This window comes from Cucumis melo, chromosome 5, assembly GCF_025177605.1.
Source record: "Cucumis melo cultivar AY chromosome 5, USDA_Cmelo_AY_1.0, whole genome shotgun sequence".
NCBI classification, from domain to species: Eukaryota; Viridiplantae; Streptophyta; class Magnoliopsida; order Cucurbitales; family Cucurbitaceae; genus Cucumis; species Cucumis melo.
The window spans coordinates 24,798,378-24,824,601 of NC_066861.1; the positions used below are offsets into that span (position 1 = coordinate 24,798,378).

At 32.8% G+C, this 26,224-nt stretch overlaps 3 protein-coding genes across 6 annotated transcripts; 1 reads left to right on the top strand and 2 right to left on the bottom strand.

Annotated features, from left to right (window-relative positions):
* Positions 1–7,710, top strand: LOC103493189 ((R)-mandelonitrile lyase-like). Its single transcript, XM_008453854.2, has 5 exons — positions 1–72; positions 4,200–4,335; positions 4,516–5,166; positions 6,205–7,051; positions 7,665–7,710. Exons 1-5 carry the CDS (start codon positions 1–3, stop codon positions 7,708–7,710), a joined length of 1,752 nt encoding a protein of 583 aa, XP_008452076.2.
* A 4,674-nt stretch (positions 7,711–12,384) lies between these two features.
* Positions 12,385–18,763, bottom strand: LOC103493197 (ADP-ribosylation factor 1). 2 transcript variants are annotated; one of them, XM_008453866.3, is made up of 9 exons: positions 18,536–18,760; positions 18,268–18,451; positions 18,103–18,141; positions 17,225–17,287; positions 16,693–16,711; positions 14,691–14,802; positions 14,153–14,200; positions 13,419–13,549; positions 12,385–12,835 (listed from the first exon to the last, which is right to left on the bottom strand). In XM_008453866.3, the coding sequence occupies exons 2-9, from the start codon at positions 18,368–18,370 to the stop codon at positions 12,802–12,804; spliced, it is 549 nt and encodes a 182-aa protein (XP_008452088.1). In that variant the 5' UTR covers positions 18,371–18,451; positions 18,536–18,760; the 3' UTR covers positions 12,385–12,801. The 2 variants fall into 2 exon arrangements, with proteins under 2 accessions (XP_008452088.1, XP_050940508.1); XM_051084551.1 differs by lacking the exon at positions 16,693–16,711 and having other exon boundaries at positions 17,205–17,287; positions 18,536–18,763.
* A 1,296-nt stretch (positions 18,764–20,059) lies between these two features.
* LOC103493208 (xylose isomerase) lies at positions 20,060–25,376 on the bottom strand. Of its 3 annotated transcripts, none has more exons than XM_008453878.3 (21): positions 25,172–25,376; positions 24,852–24,927; positions 24,608–24,712; positions 24,028–24,102; positions 23,817–23,946; positions 23,644–23,735; positions 23,499–23,549; positions 23,206–23,282; positions 23,076–23,130; positions 22,878–22,979; positions 22,683–22,734; positions 22,522–22,567; positions 22,330–22,385; positions 22,121–22,172; positions 21,919–21,998; positions 21,771–21,841; positions 21,619–21,659; positions 21,417–21,516; positions 21,237–21,308; positions 21,083–21,160; positions 20,060–20,372 (listed from the first exon to the last, which is right to left on the bottom strand). In XM_008453878.3, the coding sequence occupies exons 2-21, from the start codon at positions 24,909–24,911 to the stop codon at positions 20,337–20,339; spliced, it is 1,431 nt and encodes a 476-aa protein (XP_008452100.1). In that variant the 5' UTR covers positions 24,912–24,927; positions 25,172–25,376; the 3' UTR covers positions 20,060–20,336. The 3 variants fall into 3 exon arrangements, with proteins under 3 accessions (XP_008452100.1, XP_050940507.1, XP_008452108.1); XM_051084550.1 differs by having other exon boundaries at positions 25,176–25,290; XM_008453886.3 differs by lacking the exon at positions 25,172–25,376 and adding an exon at positions 25,017–25,144.
* Positions 25,377–26,224: the final 848 nt, after the last annotated feature.

Consider the following 26,224-nt stretch of genomic DNA (forward strand, 5'->3'; position numbering starts at 1 on the left):
ATGGCGTTCAACGGCATTCCAATGATAGCACGTTCGTCGGCATTTCAAATGGCGTTCGGTGGCATTCCAAAGGTAGCAGATTCCGCGGCGTTCTGCAGTGTTCGATGGCGTTCGCGGATGGGAGTGTTCGGTGGCATTCTTTAGTGTTTTTCGACGTCCTTCGGCATTCCTCGACGATCGGATGATGGGTGAGTTGCACTCTACGGCGATTACGGATGGGAGTGTGGCGGCTGCAATATTGGTCGTGGATGGGAGTGTGGCGGATGGGAGTGCGACGGTTGTGAGAAGGGAAATTAGGGGTTTAGGGTTTTTCTTTAAAGGAAATTAGGTTTTTATTTAAAAAGTAAAAAGAAATTAGGTTTTTAAAAAAAGAAATTAGATTTTTATTTTTCTTTACTTATTTAGTAATTCTTGACGTTTTTTAAACGTCAAGGAAAACTATCTTACTTGAAATTTTAAAAAACGTCAATAATGTCGACTTTATAAAAAATTTTGACGTTTTAGAAACGTCAAGAATTCAATGGATAATACTTGACGGTTTTAAACCGTTAAGGAAAAGTGCATATTACTTGACGGTTTTAAATCGTTAAGAAAGCTGAAAATTGACTATCTCCGCCTTTTCATAAAAATTCTTGACAGTTTTTCTTTTAAATCACCCCTTTCTTGACGTTTTTTTCAAAAACCATCAAGAAATTAAAAAAACAACTGTCAAGAAAGACTCTTTTTCTAGTAGTGATTTTTTATTTGTGCTCTTTTATGGGGAGAGCTTAACCCTCTTACATTCCAATTTAGCATTTTCATTTGACATCATCATCCCCTGAAAAGCCTTATTTGATGGATTCTCCATACCTAATGTATCATCCCTATAAATGTTGTTTGATGTGCTTGGCAAGTTCATAAGAGTAATTGGAGCTAGCTTCAAACTGTTCTCTTTCAGCCAGATAACTAACTATTTTTTGAAGTCATAGTTGTCAATTAGACTCTCCTCCTTTCTTTTACGGCCCTTATTGTTCCTTTGAATTAGAATTTGCATTCTATATGGTGTTTTTGTTTTTCGATTAATTTGAGAGAGGAGATTGTAGTTGTATTGGAGTTTCCAATACAATATTTGGGCCAGTGTGCATAATCTCGTCTTCATCATCACGGGATATTTGAATTTCACTTGGAGAAATATAGCCAAGATCAACTGACATATTGCACTCTTTGCCCTTTTTTTCTTTGACCACCATTTGTAGAGGAATGATATCAAGATCTGCAAAGGATCTTGATCTGATTCTATAGATTTTATGCTGAGATTTTTTCTTTGATGTATGCTTCTTTCTTGGATTTCTCTTTTTTGAATCTTCCTCATTATCGTTGTGTCTTGTCTGCCGCATGGGAGAACTGCTGGGATTATAATAAAAAGTTTTCTCTTTTGGAGAAGGAAAACTAACTTTTCTTAAGACATTCCTTGAGATGTTATTGACATGATCCATATTTGCTTGCATTAATGCATTAATGCACGTATTAAACCAACTATATCATGAGCACTTTTGTATCAAAACTACACCACCAACATATATGTATCATAGATTACTCGAGACATAAAAAATACTATATTATGCCACACATATTATAATGTATGGTATGAAACAAAAATAAGGCCATGAAGACTCAATTAATGAAATTTGATTATAAAAGAAGTAAGATTTGGTCCAATAATTGTGAATCCAAATGAGATATCATCTTTATAGGACATATGGAGGGTTCCATGTCAAAAAGATCAATGGACCTCAAAATTTTTATTAGATAATTAGATGAGTTGTTTCTTTCAATTATCAAGATAATTAGGTATAACCACGTGTTATTTACTACTAGCAATATTTTTAAAAAATATAGTTTTTTGTGTGCAATCTCCTTCGCTTTTAATAGACTACAAATAAAAGAGAACAACATTCACACGTCTACGAATCTTTTTAATTCATCTTGTGAAAGGTATATATATATATCAATCCAAGAAAAAAAAATGACTCTTCTGAAATAAACAAAAGTGCTCTTCTAAGATTATTCAATCAAATGCTTATTAAATTAAATAAGGTGTGAATGAACATAAAAAATAATTAAAAAAAAAAGACCTATATAATTAGGAAAGGATACTCAACCAAAACTTAACCAAAATAAACAAAAAGTTGGTATCTAACTAAAGAAGTTAGAATCTGATCACCAACTTCCCACAAAAATCAATAGTAGTTTTGACAAACAACATTCTGACTATTCTAAACTCATTACCTTCAAACTATTTCCCAGTATCTTCTTTGCTAAATAAGTGTATTATAGTAGAAGATGACAAAATATAAAATCATTAGTAAAATCCACTTCAAAAACCTTTGTCACATCAAAATATAGGATATGATAAAACATTCTTCACATACACTCGATCCTTGTCTTCTACTTTATCTCACCTAAAATGAGTTTTCAAGTCCTTGAAAGTTGTTGAGAACTCTAACCCTTTCCCAATTGTTCTAACATTTTCCTCTTTTTGGTCTACTTTTTTTTTACTTTTTATTTTGATTTTTAACTTAAAAAAAATGCATGGATAGTATCGTATAATGTCCATTCAACTGGCTAAATTGATCTAGAAAACATACCTTTTAGTTAGAGATTTTAATTTTTAGCACCACAAATTGTTGAACTTAATAACAATAATAAAATTCAAATACCATCTTAGTTCCTACACTTTCAAATTTATTTAAATTTAGTTTCTAGAATTTCAAATGTCCAATCTTAGTCGTATACTTCGTGAAATCTTAAATTCAATCTCTACTATTTGTTTATCGTAGATTTTTGTTATTTATTTGAAATTTGACGCTAGATTTTGAAAACAAATTCATGCTTGATTGAATATTCTTATCATTATTAATATATTACTTAATCAATTTATTAAAGATTAACTTTGAATTAGGGTTAAATTTCATATTTATTTAAAATATAGTGATTAAAGTTAGATCTTCGAAATTTTAGATACTAAATTTGAACAAATAGTAATTTTTTTAGATATAAGGTTAAATTGTTTGTTTTCTTTTATAAAAAAAACCCTATTAATTAATAATATATAGTGACCATATTAAGGTGTATAAAAGTTGTGTGGCTGTACAATTCTTAATATAAGATTTATAATTTATAATTTAGATTTTAATTTACTATTTAATTCAATCTAATTTTAAAAATAGTTTTACCAGTTTTTTTAGAAGAAAAAATTAGAGTTGTGAGAGAATTTTGTTAATTTTAATTGTAGGAGTAATCAAAATTTTTGCAGTGATCTATGAAATATGAAAAGTTGGTTGCAATTTTTTTTTAAAAGATACGATGGGTCAGCATCAGTAGATACATCCAGACTATCAAACCAGTAAGTAGAATATCATTTTATTTTTTAATGTTGTTGTTGCTATCCTTTGGAGCTATTGGAAGAAAATAAACAATCGTATCTTCTCCGATAAACAAAAAAGCATGAAGATTCTCGTAACTTTATTGATTTGTGGAGCAGTAGACACAAACTTTTCAAAGACTACAAACCGAACATTATAGCATTAAATATTAGTGCCTTTCTCAACTCAGTTTCCATTGTGGCTTTTCTCCCGCCCTTGCTTGTACAACATTACTATTAATAAATTACTGGTGTTAGGGCTTCGCTCTTTCATCTTGTTTCTTCTTAAAAATGTACACTCAAACATTTCTACTAAGTGGACACCTCCTTGATATTCTCATCACCTCTACTTCACTAAGGATCAACCAACAAAAAGTTGTTGCATTTAATCAGTTAATAAGGGTAAAAATTAAATGTAATTAATCATACAAAACTTTGTGTGCTTGCCTCATTTTCATCATCTAGAGATTCAAAAAACAAGTTTTTGGGAAAGTGTTAAAAAAAATAAAGTGGGAAGGGTCGTTTTTGTCAATTTTCCATATATATATATTAGTCTCTTTTTTTTTTTCCTATTGTGTGATTAGGTGGGCTAAAAAATTGTGCAACCGAAGCATTAGATAAAATATTGCATATTTGCATATAATATCAATTGTTTTAGTTCAACTAGCATTTTCTGTGCCAAGAATCAAGTGCGATTCACATATACGCTGAAAAGATATTATTCCCTATTTTAGATTCCAACTTGTGCCCTATATATAATTAAAATCTCATGCATGGGTTGCCTATATGCATATAGGCAGCTGGTATAGCTTCTGAAATCATGGAGCACTCAACCATGTCTGCCTTTCTTCTTCACATCCTTATTTTCTTCTTTCAATCTCATTTAGGAGTCTTCTCCACCACTTACACTAAACCCAGTAATAGTAATCAAGGTATAATTAATAACACTCTCTTCATATATATATGTAATCCACTTCTTTCTCTCTTTCTCTTTTATTAATTAGTTCTTAACTTTGGAGATTAGGCTGTGGAGACGTATCAATGCACTTTTTCATTTCTTTTGATTGTGAATATTTTCAAAAAATAAAAATTAGTTCTGAACTTTTCTTCAGATGTCAGCTACTTGAAGTTTGTGCACAATGCAAATAAGTTACCAGAAAAAGAAGAATATGATTACATAATAATAGGAGGAGGAACTGCAGGCTGTCCATTAGCTGCAACATTATCATCAAAATTCTCCGTCCTCCTCTTAGAAAGAGGCAACATTCCCAACAAGTTTCCTTCTGTAATGAACAAACAAGGTTTGATGAATGCTTTCACTGACAAAGACAATGGTGAAAATCCCTTCCAACGGTTTGTCTCCGAGGATGGCGTAGAGAATCTAAGAGGGCGGATTTTGGGTGGTAGTAGCATGATCAATGCTGGATTCTATTCAAGGGCTCATAAAGAGTTTTTTGAAACACAAGAAATAAGTGAATGGGACATGGAAATGGTGGGGAAAGCTTATGAATGGGTTGAAGAGACTTTGGTTTCTAAACCAAATTTGAGTTCTTGGCAATTTGCTTTTAGAAAGGCATTGTTGGAAGTTGGGATTGACCATGATAATGGGTTTGATTTGAGACATGTTCTAGGGACTAAAATTGGAGGTTCGATCTTTGATAACCAAGGGAATAGACATGGAGCTGTAGAGCTTCTTAATAAGGGTGAATTTGAAAATCTTAAAGTTGCAGTTCAGGCTACAGTCAAAAGAATTCTCTTCTCTGGTTAGTACTAATTGATTTGTTACACTTCTAATTAAGTTGTTTCTCAATAGCATATTTTTTCTATGAGAGCTCGGAGCTCCTGTTGGTCAATCTAGATCTGAGATTTGATAAGAGTGCTATAGATGTGTTAACCTTTGTTGAAGCGTCTAGCCGCATCTCATGATCCCTCTCAATTGCGTATATCTTGTTAAAAATGTTGTTTTCAAATAGAAAAATTAACTAAAACATGTATGCATATAACAAAATATCAATGATAGATATTGGTAAACATAGATAGACTACTATCACTTATCACTCATAAATGTTGATAGACACTAATAAATGTCTATCAATATTTGTCAATGTCTATCACTAATATCTATGAAATTTTGTTTTTATTTTTTTAATATTTTCAACAATTTTATCAACTACGATAATTTAAGGAAAAAAAAAAGTCAATAGTTAGAAATTATACCCAAGATTTTCAAACTTTGTTATGAAAAAGTGATATCTAAGGGGGAAAAAAGTCCAACAACCTATCAAACTAAGATATATAAAGAAGTATAATATATGTCTTCGAATAATTAACTTATGCTTTACTTTTGCTCATGTGTTTTATTAGGTTTGAAGTAAAATATTTGAAAGGAGAAAATGTCAACATAAACTATTTTTAAATTGAATTCGAATATGCTTTGACATATCATTTGTGCCCTCATAATTCCAAGGCTTAGCTTGCTGTACCTAATAAAGTTTATAAACATAGTCGTCGGTTTGAATCTATGTTTGGCTAGCTAATTATACCATAAAACCTTAAAAGAACAATTAGAATAAAAAATCAATCATTATATAATAATTGAAATTTGATGATGTATCATGCCTATATGTCTAACTTATAGCTTGGTTTTGAATTTTTGTACTTTTCGAAATAATAATTGTTCAAAATATTTTCAATAATAAGTTGATGACCATACCGTGCATATATTATATGTTTGTTTGGTAGAGATGCAGTTTGTGTAAATCTACTTATCTCTCTTCGTATCATTTGCATGAATTTTGTAGGTTTATCTGCAAATGGGGTTTTGTATTCAGATTCAAAAGGAAAGACACACACAGCATTCATCCATGAGAAAGGAGAGATAATCCTAAGTGCCGGAGCCATTGGTAGCCCTCAACTTCTCCTTCTAAGTGGGATTGGCTCAACATCTCATCTTTCATCTTTAGACCTTCCTCTCGTCTTTCACCAACCCCATGTCGGACAATTCATGTCAGACAACCCTCGATTCGGTGTCAACATTGTGCTTCCATTTCCTCTACCAACCACGACGGTAGAAGTCGTCGGAATTTTAGAAAAGAATACATATTTTGAGTCTTTGTCAAGCTTTATACCATTCTCAATTCCACCTTCTTTTAGTCTTCTTCCTCCTCAATCTACTTCCCTCAACATGAGCTTAGTTCTCATCAGTGGAAAGTTCTCCAAGGTTGATTCTTTGGGGTTTCTTTGGTTGAATTCTTCTACTGATGTGCAAAAGAGTCCAATGGTTCGATTTAATTATTTTTCGCATCCCCATGATCTTGCACAATGTATTGGAGGATTAAGAAAGATCCAAGATTTGTTGAACACACAAACGATAGAAAATATTAAGACACAAGATTTGGAGGGCAAGAAAACACTTCAGTTTATAGGGCTTCCATTGCCGGAAAATATGGCAGATGATACTTTGGTTGGAGAGTTTTGTAAGAGAACGGTGACGACGTTCTGGCATTTCCATGGAGGATGCGTGGTCGGAAAAGTTGTTGATGGTAATTATAGAGTAATGGGAATCGAAAATCTTCGTGTAGTTGATGGCTCCACTTTCTTCGAGTCGCCGGGAACTAATCCTATGGCCACTATCATGATGCTCGGGCGGTAAGTTTTTTTTTTTTTTTTTTTTGGCTTTCAACTACCTGTTTTGACCCATTTTTGTTTGTAATAGAAATTTTACAGAGAAGAAAAATTATAAAAACAACTACTTCTGGTTTTCAATTTTTGATTTTGTTTGAAGCTTAAATCTAGGTTTAGGGAAGGATAGAAGACAATTTTATCATTGGACTAGCTACTTATATTATTGGTATATATTAATTCACTTGTATATTATGTATGTAAACGGCATAAAATTGAGCCCTTAGACCTATACTAAATTCGGTCCCTAGTGAACATGGATAATATAACATTGGAATTTTTTGTTTTTTTTTTAATAAAAATACGAGAGGTAGAAGGAATCGATCATCGCTAAGCAAACATTGAATTTATCTAGTAGAATTAAAATTTTAAAACTTAATCTTCAAACATCAAAAACAAAAGTTCAAATGATTTACAAACTTTACAACTTGAAAACCTTGACCAATCCAACCTTGCACATAATAGTGAGATCAGAGATTCAATCTATATATTTTATAAAACAAACTCCGTTGTTACTATGAAAGTATTTTATTATATTTATTTCTATAAAGTAATTGATGATCTCGAAATGATTTTGCAGGTATGTTGGCATGAAAATGCTCCAAGAAAGATTGAATTTAGCCTAAACTATAGGGCTAGGAGCAACAGCACATATTCGAGTGGGGCAAGGAAGGGCATGTACATCTCAATTGACATAATTTTCGTATTTATGATAAAACCAATAAAAAAGTATTCGTTTTAGTGGTTATGAGAACACACAAGATAAACTATGCATCCATATCGAGCCCGTTCTTGTTTGGATTCATACATAGACCTCTTAGTCATCAACATATACTTATGTCAGTTGAGCTATTGTTCCCCTTGGCAATAAATACACATACTGTTAGGCTTTATGTTTCACTTTCTACATTCAAATCAAATACTAAATTAATGCAACAATTAATTATTGGTAATGAAAGATTATTCACATGGTAAAGAAAGGGAATTGTTGATGTCAAATTTTGGCTAAAAGGAAGCATATGACTGTCACATGACATCAACAGGTGAATTTGTAATTTGAGGGAGAGACTGATAAACAACTAAAATATGCTTATTTGTACTTCTTACTTAAGATCAACTTTATTAGATTTAATGTGTTTGCTACTGTTCAAGCAAATTTCTTACTAGGATTTTTGTTGCTTTGGATTTTAAAATGAAAGTTAAATTAATTAACAACTTATTACTAACTTAAATTTGTAACAAAACTATATATTAAAACTTTTGTTTTTAAGAGGTAAATTGTAAAAGAAGATAATCTACTTTTTTAAAAGCAATGCTAAATTAAAATCAAGTAAGTTTCACAAGTTTTTTTTTAATAAAAAAGATACTATTGTCTTTTCTAAAATCAAACTAAATCAAGAAAAATTTTAAACTTCATAACTAAATTATACAGAGGAAAGAGTTACAAAATTAAAAAAAAACAAAAAAAACTTGAACCATCAAAGTAGATTGTTGTTGTGTTAGGGAACACAATGTAAGGAAATAAACATTATTAAGACTTCAAGAGCCTCGTGTACTAGGTACTCAATTGTGTTCGTTTTGTCAAGAACCTATCGTTAATTAAAGTACTTAAATAGCATAGACATAGAACCAAACGAGTTGATTGCAATACTTACTATCATTTGCACAACACAACAACAATGGATGCTAATGTTCAATATGATAATGAGACTTGGAGACAAAAGAATAGAAAACCAATCACCACACCTAAGACACCAAATTAGGCAGTTTAACTTTTTTGTCTAATTCATGAAAGTGATATAGCTTGTCGAGAGAGTACACTGATGGATCGAAGATGTTTTACTATCTTGTGTACTATGTTAAGAACAAGAGGGGGATTGGAAGCCACTCAATATGTGGACGTTGAAGAGATGGTTGTGATTTTCTTGCATATTGTAGAACAAGATGTTAAGAATAGGGTAGCTTGACGACATTTTGCAAAGTCTGGTGAAACAGTATCAAGACACTTCAACATAGTTTGTAAACTCCATGAAATTCTTCTTAAGCAACCTGATCTAGTGACTCATTCATGTTCCACCAGAAGTGGCGATGGTTCCAGGTATATAATTGGCCCGCCACTACTTTACAGTGGATACGTGTGTCTATGAATTAACAAATAAAATATCTTTTACCCCTTGACAGAATTGTCTAGGTGCATTAGATGGTACACACATCAAAGTGAATGTAAGTATGAGGGATCGCCCAAGGTATAGGTCTAGAAAGGGTGACATTACCACAAATGTACTTGGTGTGTGTTCGCAAAATGGTGAGTTCATATTTGTCATGCCTGAATGGGAAGGATCTGCATCCGATTCGAGGGTACTTAGAGATGCAGTGTCACAACCTACTGGTCTAAAAGTCCCAAAGGGTAAGATGATGCATTCTCTTCTCCCCACACAGTGGTGTTAGACCATATGCTCTTTTGTTATGGTGTACCCTAATAATTCATTATGGGCACAACATGGGCAGGTTACTACTACTTGTGTGATGCTGGTTATCCAAATGCTAAAGGATTCATCGCTCTATATCGAAGTCAACGTTACTAGGCAGGTTACTACTACTTGTGTGATGTTGGTTATCCAAATATTAAAGGATTCATTGCTCTATATCGAGGTCAACGTTACCAACTAACTTAATGTCGTGGAGAAAACCCACTAAAATGCCCGAAAGAGCTATTTAACATGAGGCATTCCTCTGTTAGAAATATTATTGAAAGAGCATTCGGATCATTGAATGGTTGGTGGGCCATTCTATGAGGGAGATCCTATTACCCCGTTGACATACAATGTAAAATAATAACGGCATATTGCCTCTTAAATAACTTGATACATAGAGAAATGGGTTTAGAGGCAACATTTGAGGAGCCACACATCTTGGTGAAGGTGATTCAAGTGAGATGAACATTGAGAATATAAACTTCGTGGAAACAATAAATGTCTGGACTAAATAGAGGATAATCTTGCAAACCAAAATTTTTAAGATTGGAATAATGTATGACTAATATATGTAGTTTAGTTTCCTATATAATTTTGTTGTTTTATCACATGATCTGTACTTGAACTATTTTTTGTGTAATTGGAGTCAAAAATACATGGGGTTTTCCTCTAAATTATGATAACTAGGTTATCTATATGTTAATCTATAGATTTTGTATCCATTGACTTTTAAAAAATTCATGTGCAAATTTAGATGGTGTCAACAAATTCAAAAGCCACTAAGCATCAGTGGACAACCATTGAGGATGAGGCGTTAGTTGAGTGCTTACTACAACTAGTGGAGGAAGGTGGCTGGAGGGCTAATAATGGAACATTCAAACCAGAATATTTGGTACAAGTATAAAAACTAATGAAAGAAAAAATTCCTGAAAGCAACATACAAGTTACTCCAAATCTAGAGTCGATAGTGAAAATTTTAAAAAATCAATACACTGTCATAGCAGAGATGATGGAGCCAGCATGTAGTGGGTTTGGCTGGAATGAGGAACGAAAGTGCGTTGAGACAGAGAAATCTGTGTTTGATGAATGGGGTAAGGTAAGAAGATGAATATAATTCATACTTTCTATAAAAGTAAAATATAATATACTTACATATGTTAACTCCATATAAGGACACCCCACTGCTCAAGGCCTACTAAACAAACAATTTTCTTACTTCTATGACTTGGAAATTGTGTTTGGTAGAAATAAGGCTACTGGTGGTAGATGTAAGACACCTGTTGAAATGGGCTCATAGACTGTAAGAGATACTGAGGAAGATGACATGGACATTAATCTTGAAGGCTTTGATATTCCAAATCCATATGGACTCGAGCCACCTTCGAGAGAGGACGTGTCATCCACTCCCACAAGTATGACACATGATGCGAGATCATCTAGGCCAAGTAAGAAAAGACGGTCATATTCAGGGGACCTCATGGACACATTTCGCGCAAGTATGTGAGAAACTTCCAAAGAAATTAGAAAGAATGTTACATGGAAGAGAGAAAAAAATGGAAATAGAATCATCCCTACACAAACAATTATATGCTGAATTATAGACTATTCCTGGAATGGACGTGGACGATTGTTTAATAGTCGAATCTTTATTACTTGATCCCACGATGTTGCACGCATTTCTTAACTAGCCAGCAGAATGGAAATACAGAAAATGCATGCGTGTATCTTAAGAAGACAACCATAACCATAACTAAATGTAACTTTACTTGACTTTGACTTTCAAGTTTAACCATTTGGTTATGCAAAACAAACTAGCTTAACTATAACTTTTTTAAACCCCATCAAATTAAATGACTTATTATATTTTGTGGATAGATTGTAATATTCCTAATTAGAGCAACCATGTTAATGCAACTTAGATCAAAATTATTGTAATTGAATGTTAAAATTTCTCGTTTTTATATTATTGTCATGAAAAATCAGTAGAGTAAAGAAATTGAATTAGAGGTACAAAATTAAAAAAAAAAAAAAAAAACATTTCAATTCAATAATAGATATATGTTAAAATTTAGGATGTACAATTTGCAAAAAAAAAAAAAAAAACTAAGCAAATTAAACCCAGGGATGTAAAACCAACATCCAAACACAGACATCAGAAACCCAAATTTTCAAATCTTTCACAAACCTAGTTTACACTCCATACAGTCATTTTCTAATTCACAGGCATCAAAATCCCATCAAATAAATCCACAGGTATTTAATTAACAGGTATTTGATTCCGAACCTGCACACCAAACAACCTCTAACTAAACTTAAATTTGAGTGTACCTTCAAAAATCTTATTTTGATAGCAACGTGCACAATTCCTTCCCAATCTTTGCAAAAGCATACTTTATTGGTTATTCGCAAGGTTTAAACTTTTTGTCAAATATTGTAAAATATATTCTCAAAACTTTTTGAAAATTTTGAAACACAAAAGCTTAGTTCAATTCACAATGTTTGAACTTTTTGTCAATTGGAACACTTTACTTTTTGCAAACTGCATGCACATAGTATAATATAATATCAATTCGAATATGATTGGAAAAATTGCTTCACACAAACTTGATCAAAATATGGATATGCAATTCAAAAACAAATTATCAGAGATCCCAAAACTAAAGAATAAAAAGAAAAAAAATACCTAAAAGAACAAATTAACCAAATTCGAGTGTAGCTACACTCGAAAAACAAGTTTCAAGAATCCCAAAACTTCTAATTCCAATCAATCAATCCCATGATTTAACTAAATCCAAACCAAATTACTCCCAAACAGCTCCAAAAAAGTTCTTCAAAAGTAGATCCAACATCCTTTCATCAAAGGTCATCAAAGGTAAAGACAGTCGGTCATTCAAGGCTTCAGAGAAGAATATCCTCTTCAAGGGAATAGTGATTAAAGTTCAATCTTTAGACAATCCCTGATACAGAAATGATGTAACACTAACGAATATGCTTCAAACCACAGCAACTAAAGATGGGGAAACAAAAAAAAATAGTCGGTGAAAACTCAGTGGTCACCATCTTTAATGAAAGCAATTTTACATGTATACCAATAGTTCGTTCCCTTAAGAAAAATTGTGACTAAGAAAACAAGTAAAACTGGCGAAATCAATCGGCAAATGAGTCCTCTCCTGCAAGTTATAACGCTTAAACACCGTATTCTCCAACTGGGTGCCTCAAATATTCATTTTTGGCTGCTAAGAATTAGCCACCTCCAGACTTCAGGGTGTTACTTAACCTGAATTAACAAGTTACACCAGTTATACTATATAAAAGCAAGCCGTAAATACAAGTAAAATACTTCAACAACGTAGTCATTTGACATCGAACTCTTTTTAAGAGAAAAGGAGAAAGTGAACGACGAATAGAAGAGTTAAAACAGCAATGGCATGCTAATGATGATCAGTATCTACATAGAGTATAAGCGTAATGATGCTTTCACAACATTTAAATAAACCCCCATTCCTAATGTACAAAAATAAACAAGATTGTCGGGGATTTTACATCCAATAATACAGATCATCAGGCTGGCAATCATTGATTTAAAAAGACTTCTGTTAAATAGTTATGGTCTTTCACTTTGGAAATTGTAACTACAAATTTCATATCCTTTTTCATACCAAAGATTATGTGTTCTTTAACCAAACAAGAATTAAGAGAAAAAAAAATATACTTATTCCATGCTTTTGTTCATTACTATCGACCATCCCCCTCCCCTCCATAGCTACTAAAGGAGTGCCTAATTATTATAGTGTTTGCTGTCATTGAAAAAACAAAAACGAAAAACAAAAGCAGATGCAAAGTATAAGCTTGCAACTTACCAATCCAATCCCTCAAAAAGACCTTCTCCTTTTATAGCGGAGGCTTTAAATATAGCCCATTGGCGGTTCTTAATCTTATGCAACTCTAAAGCCTCCGTGACTGCAGCATCATCAAGTGCACCCGGAAGATCCTATACCGATGAGAAGATAATATGTAGAAAATTAGAAAGTGCTTCAATCATATTTATTAAACAGTTTGTACAAAGCCTTCAAAAGTCTCAGATACACAATCACGGATGTGGGTTCTTGGAACTTGTGTTGTAATTTTGAGAAATAGTTTTCGAAGTCCAAAGCTTGAGTTGAGAAATTTCTAGGGGGAATTGGTAAAAGAGAAATAAGGTTTTACTGTTTTCAAGAATGACTACTTCTGAAAGAAATAAGAATTACAGTTCCTAGAATTTATTTTGTTTGAATCAGTGAAATGAAATAACTGTCCGCATACGGTTCACTTCACACAATTTGGACTTCGGAGTTGTAATTATAAACATAATAATGTGCTTGAACAAGTAAAATGGAAGGTATATAAAACACGGAAAAAAAATTCTAAACAGTTTTGTTAACATAAATTATAAGAAATGACATTTTTATGTTCCTTTCAGAACATACAAATAAATCCTTAAAATCACTTTTTTACTCCAATTGCAGAATTTATCAGAATCTCATAATTTCAAAGTAGGATTTTATGTTCTGACAAAACATGCAAAATATCTAAAAGAATAGGCAACATCACTAACCTGCTTATTTGCAAAAACTAAAGCAACTGCACCCCGCAACTCTTCTTCCTGAACAAAGACAAGAAAAACTTTTGAAACTAGCTAACAAACTTGTCTGACAAACAAAATTAAACTACTATTACCAAACTCAATACTTTATCCAAAAGAAACTGTTGACAGTTCAGAGTTATTTAATCTAATTCTTATGCAAAAGTAAAATACTGGAAACTGAAGGAAAAGAATAATGATGCAAACATACTTGCTTTTTTGAAAAGCAATGCAAGCATACTTACTTTTCAAAAAGCAATGCAAGCATACTACTACTAGCATCTATGGATCAGATACAAGTCCATGCACTAGATGACGTATTTCATTACCGCAAAATTGAGATGTTAGTTGGCATCAATTAAAACCATGAACCTTACGTACTACGATGCATAACTTTACTATATAACTAATCATTGGACATCATATCGAAATTTCAGAAACAAACAAGCTCAGCATTTGACTAATTTCTACATTTTGTTTATCAACTAGGTAAGTACCAACCATATTTTACCTCAAGTATTGCATGAAACTCCTCTCTTGCTACCACCAACCTATCAGTATCACTTGAATCAACCACATAGATTATAGCTTGCGTATTTGGAAAATAGCATCTCCAGTATGGTCTATGACACGGCAAGCAACTTGTTAGCTAGATCCATTTTAGAAGGGAAAAGAAAAATGACAGGAGAAAGAAAAGTTCATGTACAGAATCAATTATAATTAATATACTGGGAGAACATAGATGGGCTGAAGTATGTATCAACTTTCAAGTAACAAAATCACTAATTAGTGAACTTCAGAAACAATTCTTCTTGACACTTGACATGAGAAACTGTTCATGAAGTGAAGTCTGATAGACTGATACTGGCTCAAATGAACAAGGTTATGAATCCCCTTCCAATTCTTTCTAGAATAACCCAAGATTTCTACTTACGTACATTCATTGAGAGAAATAAAAATTAAACATGGGCTTACAAGAATACAAACAATCCCCAACCTCAACAAAGGAGTGATCAATTCATACAATAAAAAAGGACTTCAATCAAATAGAATTAGATGAAGGCCATAATTACAAAAAACCCTAGTGATCAACGCCTTTAAAGATGAGAGAAAAGGGAGGGAGGAAGAGGAAGGGGAAAGAGAATAACTGAATAAGAAAGGAAGGAGAGGAAAAAAAAGGAAAAAAATGAAAAAGGAGGTAGTGACGGAGATGATGCAGCAGTGGGAATGGTAGCAGCCATGGAAGGAGAAGGGAGAAAACGAAGGAAAAACCGGAGCAAAAAAATTAATTTCAAATATTTTAAAATTACAGAATATATTATTTCAATAATAGAAAAAATTGGCACATCAGCTTTTGTTGGCTACTTTAACAGAAAAATGATAAAATAGGCCAGAAGGCTAACAATCTCAAACCTGAAGAGTTAAAATGTCAAGTTTAAAAACTAAGAGACCAAAATGCTTCCAAACCCAAACCTCAAAGACTGCAAGTTTTCAAGAATATTTAATTAATTCAGACACGTTTCTTATCTTCTTTGAGAAAACATGTTTGCCTACTTCCTAGATCATAATTATAACATTAATCATGTATGTAGGATTTTATGATAACTATACAACAATAATCATGTAAGTTTACCATAAACCATACAATCCCATTCTCTAAGAACCTAATAAAGTACAGACCAATTCCCTTTACATCATAATTTGTGCAATCAAATAGCTTCTTGGAAAAGGAAGAAGAATTAGCAGTAGTGAAGACCAATTACATTATCATAATTATCAGAAGAAACATAATACAAGTCTTCAATTTAAAGGGAAAAATAAAGAAGAGAAGAGAGAAAACGCCCTCTATCTCATCTTTTGATTAAAAAAACTACATTGTACTCTCCTTCCAGCTGAGTAAATCATCGATCTAGGAATTGGAGGTAAAAGCCAAAGGGGGGCACCTAGTTGAATATTTTAGGGAGAAACGAAAATGAAATGCATCCTACCTCACTTACGGGTGCTAGGATGCACAAAACCATCTTCTTGATAGAAATGATATTCACGTTGACAAAGAAATTTACAGACACAAGCAGAACTAGGTACCCCAGTTCAAGAGTGTCTTTACAATTCTAATAAACTATGGAGTTTCTTTGTTTTCTTTATCTTTTTTAAAATTAAAATTTAACACCAAAGAAATTGTAAATGCATTGACGTTTTCTAAAAGAATACCATGAATGTTTGGTAATAAATAACAGAACTGTAAGCTAATCCAGGAGAAGAGCGAAATAGAACCACCCCCCACCCCCCCCCCCCCCCCCCCCACCTTCACCTACAAGCCTCTACCTCCTTGAACAATCTTTTTCTTTTTTGGTTAAATAGATCGTATTCAATTCAGTCTTACATAACATTTACCAGATATTATTTCAACAAGCAAGAGATTTTAACTAAGCGTCAAATAAAAAAATAGAAAACACTTGGACTTTCAACTTTCTTGGGAAACATCTAAGAACTGGCAAAAGTTAAAAACTAACCTGATACTAGTCTGTCCTCCTGCATTACAGACAATGAAAAACAATTAATGACATAACCAAGATGCTCTGATGGATTTTAAAAAATAATCAAAGTTAATATTTGCTCCAAGTTGATAAGCTTGTCATAGTAAGAAGAAAGCATGGATATGCGATCAAACACAACTAAAATATTTTCCCCTCATTGGAATTGGTTCTTACAGCAAAAAATTAAATCAAATAACAACAACAACAATGGTAGTATTATATCAACTTAGCAATATAAACGTTAAATGATATGAAACTAATTTTCATGCCAGATTACATGTTAGTATTACTTAGAATAAAATCAATACGAATCTGAACAATCTTCCATTTTTTTTATAAGAAACATTAATCTTATAATCTACTTCTAGCAGAACAAAGCATGGTCCTCTCTCTCTCTGTCTCTGCTTTTGTTCTCTGAAGTGTTTTGTAATCTCATCAAATTAGCAAAAAGATACAACATGAGATCACATATCTTCACTTAAAGATACAAGGACCTAGATTGGCTTACCAAGATCCCAGACCTGGAATTTGATATTATTGTACTGAACAGTTTCAACATTAAACCCAATTGCTGCATTAAAAAAAGGATAAAGTTTATTAGGCATTTGAACAGTAGCTAAAGGAAAGCCAATACATGAAACAATTATTTTCAATTCAACTTTTCACTTATGAAACTTCCATTGAGAAATATTGAAGATACTGTAATAAGAAGTCATTAGGAAGCATCAAAGAACCAAATGGGTACAGAACAAAAATACCCCACTAAATTTACACAAGTAAAACCTCTTATAAAATAGCAATAGAAGAAGGAAAAAAAAGACATACTGACAAATCCAAGGTGTAGCATTACGCACAACCTAGTTTGATATTTCCACAGAAAACAACTAAGTCATAGAAAATTCTCATGTAAAATTCACTACATACTACCATAGTTTGAATTCGTCATCTTTAATGAAACTAGATCTACGGTCTGCCACTCTAGGTTAACCATTCCCGGTTGTTTCCAATGCACTTTTCAGTATTTACAATTGTAGAAAATTAAAATTGATACCAAAGCTTCTTGTAGTTAAATTTCAACATTCAAGATGTAATTTCCAATCTTTTCCCCTTCTCTAAATAGGATACGAACTCCACAGAAAAAGTATGAGAAGATACAAAAGATTCAAACTATAGAAGTCTCCAAAGAGAAATGAATGAGGCAACCATTGTTTTAAAGGTAAACACTAGTATTATGTGATCTATAAAACTAATGCAGCAACTACTATGGTAATTCCACACAACCCCTATTAAACTCGAATGCCGAAAATTCTAATTCTAATTCTCATGAACAACGAAATGCTCTAATTACAAGAAAACCACAAGATCACATTTGGAAAGAATACAAACTTGGAATAGTGGAGACAACCTCCCCCATCTGAAGCCGATCTGCAGAACATTAAGCAAAGAATCCATCACAAAATGGCGCCAAGTCTCCATCCAAAAAAAAAAAAAACGAGAAAGACCCAACAACACATAACGAAGTCAAACAAAAAGAAATGAAGAAAAACCTACAGAGAATTGTAGTTTTTCCAGCATTATCGAGACCAAGAACAAGGATCCGAGCTTCCTTATTTCCAAAAAGCGAAGAAAACATTCGAGTAAACAAAATCCCCATGATGTGAAGAAAAAAAATGATGGGTTATAGTTATAGATAGATTAAAGGATCAGATCTCAAACGCAGAGGCTCAATACATCCCTGAAAAAAAAGAAGCAAGTAGAGAATGAAAATTGAAAAGAGAAGTGACAAATGAAAATATGGGGAATTGAAGATGATAGACACCTGCGTTGTTATGAGGGAGGATTGTGAATTGAAAGAGGAATCTAGAGAAAGAAGTGGCGTTGTAGAGAAGAGTCAGAGTGAAGAAGAAGAAGAAGAAGAAGAAGAAGTGGGTGGTGATGTACTTGAATTGGTATCGCAATTCTCAAAAATGGAGTTGGAAATTTTGGGTAACAGAAGAAAAAAATTTTGGATGGCCGTATTGCTCCCGCTACGGTGCGTTCAATCCACGTCACTTCCGAGGTATATATATTTGGTTAATAATATTAATATAATCGAAATTCCTTCTTAGTTTTAATTAGTTTTTTCTTTTTTTTTTTCCTTGCGTTTTAAGACCATTGTTTTTGTAAAATTCTGAACACTGTGTTGGTCCAAACATTTTAGAAGCACCCATACAAAACTCTACTTAAAAGGCATTCATGAGTTCCACCCTTAGAATCATGTCAATTTCACACTCTCACAACTACTTGCGATAATGATTTTATAAATCTTTAGACATCTGTTTACTTCTTGCCCAAATACTTTTATTATTATGTTATGAAAATCTTAATTTGATCGTCTTAGTCAAAGTTATTGAATAAATAGTCCTTTTCTAAAAGATCCAAAAGAATAATAGTTCAAAGTTAAAAAATGAATGAGTTCGTGTAAATGTTATTGTTCTATAAAATTATACTTAATCCCTTTTTCTTCGACCCTTGTTTTGCAATTGTTTTTTCTGCCTTTTTTTCTTCTTTCATTTTTCAATTCTTGTTCTATTTTTGTATGCTTTCTTTCTTTTACACTTATTTGCTTTTTTTCTTTGTTCGCTTTTCAGTTTTTTCTTTATTGAACACAAAAAAGAAGCAAGAGGTGAAAGAGGAAGGATCTAAACAAAAAAAATTGAAAAGAAAAAAGTATAGTTGTGCTTGATAAGAAACTAGAACAAGAAGCTAAAATGAAAAATGTTAAAAGAAAACAATTAGAAAGAAGAAATATGAGCTAAAAAATATAACGAAGTTAAAACTTTCAACTAGAAGCTAGAAAGGGTACAAATCCAAACAAAATTGGTCTCAAAATATTTTTGTTCTACTAAACTCACAAAAAAACTCCCTTTGTTTTTTGTCGAAATTGTAATTGAAACGCTATTATATCATCTATTTTAACCAAATTCCTATTTTGAAAGTCCAGTTGTTTTGAAGAATAATAATAATTTTAAAACAAAAGAGTGATACATTTTGTGATATAGCCTGTTTTTCTTCTTCAAGCATAATTGATGTTGTAAATTTATATTGGTTACTAATGTGACTAAAAGTACAAAAGTGAGTATTTAGTTATTTTCCTAATTCTTTTAAACATAACCAAAAGTAGGTAACCTTCCCCCCCAAAAAAAAACCTTAAACTAGGTTATATAAGATACAAATTATTTTGAAATGGTACCACTAAACTAACACTTTTCAAGCATACCTTTCATTATTCATGAATCACTCATATCTAATGTCTTGTTAGACATAAGAGAGTTTATTATTTGCAAGAAACCACAAAGAGGACTATAGAATAAAAAAGCTTTTATTTTAAAGAAAAATTTATAAATCCCAATAAAATTCACATACCAGTTCCCTTTGCCATAAGTTAAATAAATGATACCCAACAAAGATAAAGCTACAAGCTAGACTTGAACATAAGACTATCTATTCTATATGTACTTTTCTGCCATAATCAGAACAAGTCTGAACCCACGAATAATAGACCTTCATTATTTTAAACCATAAGGGAAGAAAAAAAGGGGAAAAAAAAACTAAGAGAACTAGGAACTGCTCTTGTTTCTTCACAGTGCTGACTGGAAAATCATCTCAGCAAGTTCCTGAAACATTGCATACATATCATCCATCAGGGCCAACTTCATTCACATATAAAGCCAACATAAATGAAAGAACTTGAAGTGATGATCGAACCGATCAAGCATGAATATAGTTCGGGTTACAAACTTGCTCAACTTGATCCTAACTTCATAGGTTCAACCCAATCCAATCATATAAATTTTTGGTTGAGTTGTTACTGATTGCTTAAGGTAGATAGTTTGGTTTTACTTTTTCTTTGTTCAATTTTGAAATTTGGTTTTACTTTTTGTTCCTTTAAGTTTGAAAATAAGTCACTCTGAAACAATTTGAAATGTTTTTATAGTCTAGGAAACACTTCACAAAGTTTATTTAAAGTAAAACAAGACTTTTTTGGAAATAGTGGGTTTTATTCCAAGTAGGTTTTTTCTCAGGCACATACTTGAGAAATCCACTTATTTTCCTAATGATCCAAAATGTTGTTGGAGTAAAACATTTAAAAAGAATTGTTGAATCAAATACAACCAAACAGGTTCTGGATATATGAATCTCACTTTATTGTAGATAAAAAGGATTTTCTAATAATTTTGGAAAATTTTAATGGTTCTAACTCAGCCCAAAAAAATCCTAGTTTATTTGATCAACAGTACAGATCGGGTTGTTGGTTAAATTGAGTCTTCAGGTCTTTCATGAATTACGAATATCATTTCATAAGAATGTGGGAGTATTTATATACCTGCTTGGCAGAAGGAACCTTTGGCTCTCCCCATTCCAAGGCCTTCTTCTCAAGAAACTCAAAATCAGCCTTACCAGCCTACACCAAATGTAAATATGTTATATTAGATCACTGGAAAAAAATCAAATATAGTGAAGTAATCAGAATAGCTTACCTCTATTTGTGCACCAATCTCAGTGTCGAAACTCTCATATCTCTTACGAACAAGCTCCGTTAAAGAACCATCCTTTTTCAAGACATCACCAGTAAACATTATTAGTAGATTTCAGCAGGAGGTAGAACATATTATACTAAAGTTGAAATGACAAGAAAAGGTTAGGAATGAAGAGACTACCTCAAGTAGTTTAGCAACATTTCGAAGACCACGGGCAAGGGTGTCCATTCCACCAATGTGAGCGATAAACAAATCTTCAACATCTGTGCTCTCTCTTCGCCTGTAGTCGATGCAGCAGCAAAGGTGCAATCAGCAATGAAAAACAATAATGTCATACATAGTCTGAGAAAGATGGAAATATAAAATAACTGAGGGAACTCACAATTTTGCATCAAAATTGAATCCACCAGGTGCCAATCCGCCCTGCCCACATAAAAAAAAAACAATAAGAAGTTCTGTGATTGGATTCTTTCATGTTGTGAAGCTTTGAACAGATGACTCTTGGCAAACTGAGAACCAAGATACATTACATACATTTCTCACAACACTGAGCATAACCATAGTCGCCTCTGAGAGGTCCATCATAAATTGATCAGTATCCCAACCTGTTACATTAAATATCTAAAATTAGTATTCCACCCCGCTATGCCTTTTTAATGTCATGTCTGATGTGATAACATACCAACTTGAGGGTCACCAGTGTTCGCATCAATGCTTCCAAGAATCCCATTGAGCCTTGCAGTTTCAAGATCATGGTGGCAACTGAAAAGTACAAACAGAAGAATGTTTCAGAAATGTAAGTGTGTTACCACATTATGAACTGTAATCGAAGTTAAAAGACAGGACAAGTAGTCAAAATCAATCATTTCTTATAGATTGCCTACCTGTGACCCGATAGGGTGACATGATTGCATTCAATGTTAAGCTGAAAATCATCTACAAACAAGAAAGAAATGAGGGCAATAAAAATCAGGTTCGATAATGTAAAAGCATTAAGGGCATTGTAAGAGGAAAAAGGGACAATTTTTCTGTATAAAAGTAAAACATCAAAAGATCCCCATGAATTAAGAGAGAGCGAAAACAAAATAATTACCAATAAGACCATACTTCCGCAGGAAATTAGCAGATGTTGCAGCATCCCAATCATACCTGACAAAATAAAAAATAAATAAATGAATCATAAGTATAGAAGCTCACAAGTCACAGCCCGATACAGAAGGTGTGTATTTGATGGGCAAACCAATGGAAAAAGAAAGGAAGTGAAAAAGAAAGTAAAGAAACTTACTGATGTTTTGTAGGCTCTTGGGGCTTGGGTTCAATTAACAATGTTCCTACAAAGTTCAAGAAAATGATTTTACACCACAAACTACCATTAAATGCCCAAGGAATTTGAAAGTTCCATTGTGAATTTCTCAGCTCTTTGAAATATTTGGAAATGCGACATACCATTGAATCCAATCTTCTTCTTGTAGGCAACGGCAGCTTGGAAAAACCTAGCCTGCAACCAAATCAGATAAACAATTTTTATAGCTCTGTTCCGAATGGGAGATACAACAAATAACAGTTAATCTAATAACAAAACACAAGAAATGTATTTCCACATATCTTTTCTCACTAACTGAAGATTTTATAATAACTCACCATATGATCAAGCTCTCTCCCCATGTCAGTGTTCAGTAGAGTCTGATAACCCTCACGACCACCCCAGAATACATAGTTTGCTGCCCCCAAATAATGAGCGACCTGAAGACAATGAATATTAGTATAAATTATTATTCCATATTAAAATTTAAACTAAACTAAGCATGGTTGACTTAGAATAAGTGTCTTCACACTCACCTCCATTGCTTTCTTGACTTGAGCAGCAGCATATGCATATACACCAACTTCAGAGCTGCAGGAAAAACAAAAGAAGCTCAAATAATGATATCAGGAACAGCTACGCATAACAAAGGTCAAAATGTATTACCTAGTAGCACCACCATGCATGTATCGAGGGTGCATGAAGAGTTGTGCCGTAACCCACAGAGGTTTAATTTTAGTTCCCTGCAAGATACGGTAATGCAAACTCAATATCAGTGAGGTCATGAAACTCAAAGGTTAATAATGCTATAGGATAACCAACAAAGTGATATAAGGATATGAATCACAAGCCCCTTGCCCCACATTAAGCAGTAAAAATAGAACCACTTTCATATTCAGTATGCAAATATCTAAATACATTAATAGAAAAGAACCCAAATATATAAGAAATAAAATTACCTGAAGCTCTTTAGCAACAGCCACCACTTCATCGAAGTTTGCATTAGTTTCCTATGAAAATCATACAAACAGAATAGAAGCTTAGTTTGCACAATTAATGATCCCAAACATGCAAAAGGAGAGGATACAAGAAACTTAGAAATACCTCCAAAGTAGGTGCATCTGGGGCTATATCTCTGTCATGGAAGCACCACCATTCAACACCAAGTTTGTTTATGAACTCGAAGTTAGCTCTCACTGCGAAACATATACTCACGTCAGTTATATTTATCTGCCACATTTACCAAATAGGGTCGAGATTGTGGATTCATCACTTACTCCTCCTCTTTGCCATGGCCACTGAATTGGTACCATCTTCCCATGGCCAATGCTTGGTGGCAGCACCAAATGGGTCTGCTCCAGTCCCACGGAATGTATGCCAATATGCAACACTGAATCTCATCCAGTCCTGTGGTCACAATATTTTCTCTCAGAGACAATTAATATACGCTTTGAATCCCAAACAATACAGTGAATAAAGAAACAAAACCTTCATTTTCTTCCCAAGAATTTCCTCGTCCGCATTGTACCATTTATATGCCAATGGATTTTTGCTAGTGGGACCCTGATACATAAGGAAGGAACCGACAGAAAAAAAAAAAAAAAAAAAGGAGTTTTTGGTTAGTTATGGTATGGTATGCCTAAATTATCATCTTGGGACAAGCTGTATTAAAAGCAATGAAAAAGTAAAACCATGAAAGTGCAGTTTTCAAAATCACTTCGAACTTATCATGCAAATTTAGGGTGCATTCAATTACTCAAAAAAGCTTTAGAAACACTTCCAAAGAATACTGTTGTTATCAAAAGAGTTTAAATAAAATAAAGTTACTTGAAAAATGCTTTTTTCCAATCCAAACAGGCCCTTAGAAAAGTACTTCTAATGGCTACCTCCAAACTCAACTTTAAAATAATGCAAAGAAATAACAGGAACCTTAAATTTTGCAGCAAACTTATCCAAAAAAAGTAAAACTTGCAGAAATATAATCGAATTCAATTTATGTAACATTCTAGGCAGAATTCATTGCAGTATACAAAGACAAACGATTCTTTGACTCATCACACCAACATACCTCATACTTAATCTTGGGAATACCAGGGAAAAAGTCCCCTTCCCAATCCCCAGAATGACTGCATTCACTATTTAGATCAGCAGGACATGTGTGAGAATCTGCGATCTGCAAGAATCCCAAAGCACATTCATTCAAACGACACAGGAACATAAATCACAGATACCCACAAAAAGTATAACCGCATTCGATCAAAATAAACAAAGACGATGAAAAAAAAGAAAGAAAAAAAGAAGTAATTGCTCACCGCTCCAACAACAAACCCAAGCAAACATAGAACCAGAACCGATATTTCCCGAAACTTCATCTTCCTTTTCCTATTTCTGCAACATTCACCACATAAACCTCAATCAGAAACAACAAACATGCAAACAAACAAATCATCAACAATGGAATCAGAAATCGTCCGTGCCCAAAAACAAACAATCAGCCAATTTTACAGCGATCGCAACAGAATCAAGCAGAGAAACTGCAGACCCAACTCAAATTAAAGAGAAAAAAACGTAAAATCCATGAAGAAAAGTGCAAAAATCAGAAGGGGCACAGTGAAAAGTGTAAAAAACTCACCGACCCAGATGAGAAAAAGTAAGGAACTACTAAATATCAATGCACATCTCATCAGTGGACCTCCAAGGCTCAAATATATAGTGGGGGCAATCCAAGGAGGAAGAGGAAACGGATAAATTTTGAATTCCTTATTTTTAGATATATAATATATAATATATAATATATAAATTGAATCAAAATTCGTAAAACTCGGATGAAATAAAATCGATTAATACAAATAATTACTCAATCAAGGAGAGTCTCGTATCGAACGGATATAGTGGACAAATTTCGGGGGCTTTTTTGTCTTTGATTAATTATTTCTTTTTTATTATATTTAAGATTTTTTTTATAAATAGAAAGCGTAAACCAAAAAGAGTTATGTTATCTAGATGGATGTGATAAGTTCACCGGTGATTGGATAGAAAGGCAGGCGACGTATTGTGTTATTATTGGGCTGTGATGTATTGTTACGTAACCGCAGAGATTCTAAAAGTTAGTAAAAAGTTTGACGTGGCAAACTGGGATATTTATTTAAATTTGGATAAGTACACACACCGAGTCAGATTTACGTACTGAGAAGGGCAAGGAAATTTGTAAATGTGGATTTTTTCTTTTTTGAAGAAATTAAATTAACGCAAAATTTAATTTTCTTGTCGACATGTCGTATTATTGAACTACATACTCTGGTTTTCTGTTAATATTATAAAAATATGCTATTTATATAGATCTTGGGAATTACTGGAATTAACATTGTTTTTTAGGAATATTTTCTCAAGATATTTGGAAATATTGGGATGATTTTATTTGTTTCACATGAATTGAGAAAGTGTTAAATTCTCTTAATTTTCAAACAATAATTCAAGTTTTGCAATATTTGAAGATGAGTTGAATGAGACTATTTGTGTAATTCAATTCTTTCTAGAAATGATTTTTCAATGCAAACGAAAAGGTAATAGGTAAATAAGTTATTTTGAGGTTTAATGTTGATAAAAGTTTAAACAAAAGTGTTAGAATATATTGATACAGTTATATTTCAACCAGAAGGGGAATGGACCTTCGGTATAATGTGGT

Coding starts and splice junctions, on each gene's coding strand:
- LOC103493189 (XM_008453854.2), top strand. CDS start 1: ATGGCGTTCAACGGCATTCCAATGATAGCACGTTCGTCGGCATTTCAA. Junction 73..4,199: donor CGTTCGGTGGCATTCCAAAG/GTAGCAGATTCC, acceptor ATATGCATATAG/GCAGCTGGTATAGCTTCTGA. Junction 7,052..7,664: donor ACTATCATGATGCTCGGGCG/GTAAGTTTTTTT, acceptor ATGATTTTGCAG/GTATGTTGGCATGAAAATGC.
- LOC103493197 (XM_008453866.3), bottom strand. CDS start 18,370: ATGGGGATTTTGTTTACTCGAATGTTTTCTTCGCTTTTTGGAAATAAG. Junction 18,142..18,267: donor TGGAAAAACTACAATTCTCT/GTAGGTTTTTCT, acceptor AATGTTCTGCAG/ATCGGCTTCAGATGGGGGAG. Junction 17,288..18,102: donor GGTTGTCTCCACTATTCCAA/GTTTGTATTCTT, acceptor TTTTTAATGCAG/CAATTGGGTTTAATGTTGAA.
- LOC103493208 (XM_008453878.3), bottom strand. CDS start 24,911: ATGAAGTTTCGGGAAATATCGGTTCTGGTTCTATGTTTGCTTGGGTTT. Junction 23,283..23,498: donor CTGTTGCTAAAGAGCTTCAG/GTAATTTTATTT, acceptor CGTATCTTGCAG/GGAACTAAAATTAAACCTCT. Junction 22,735..22,877: donor GGAGAGAGCTTGATCATATG/GTGAGTTATTAT, acceptor ATTTGGTTGCAG/GCTAGGTTTTTCCAAGCTGC.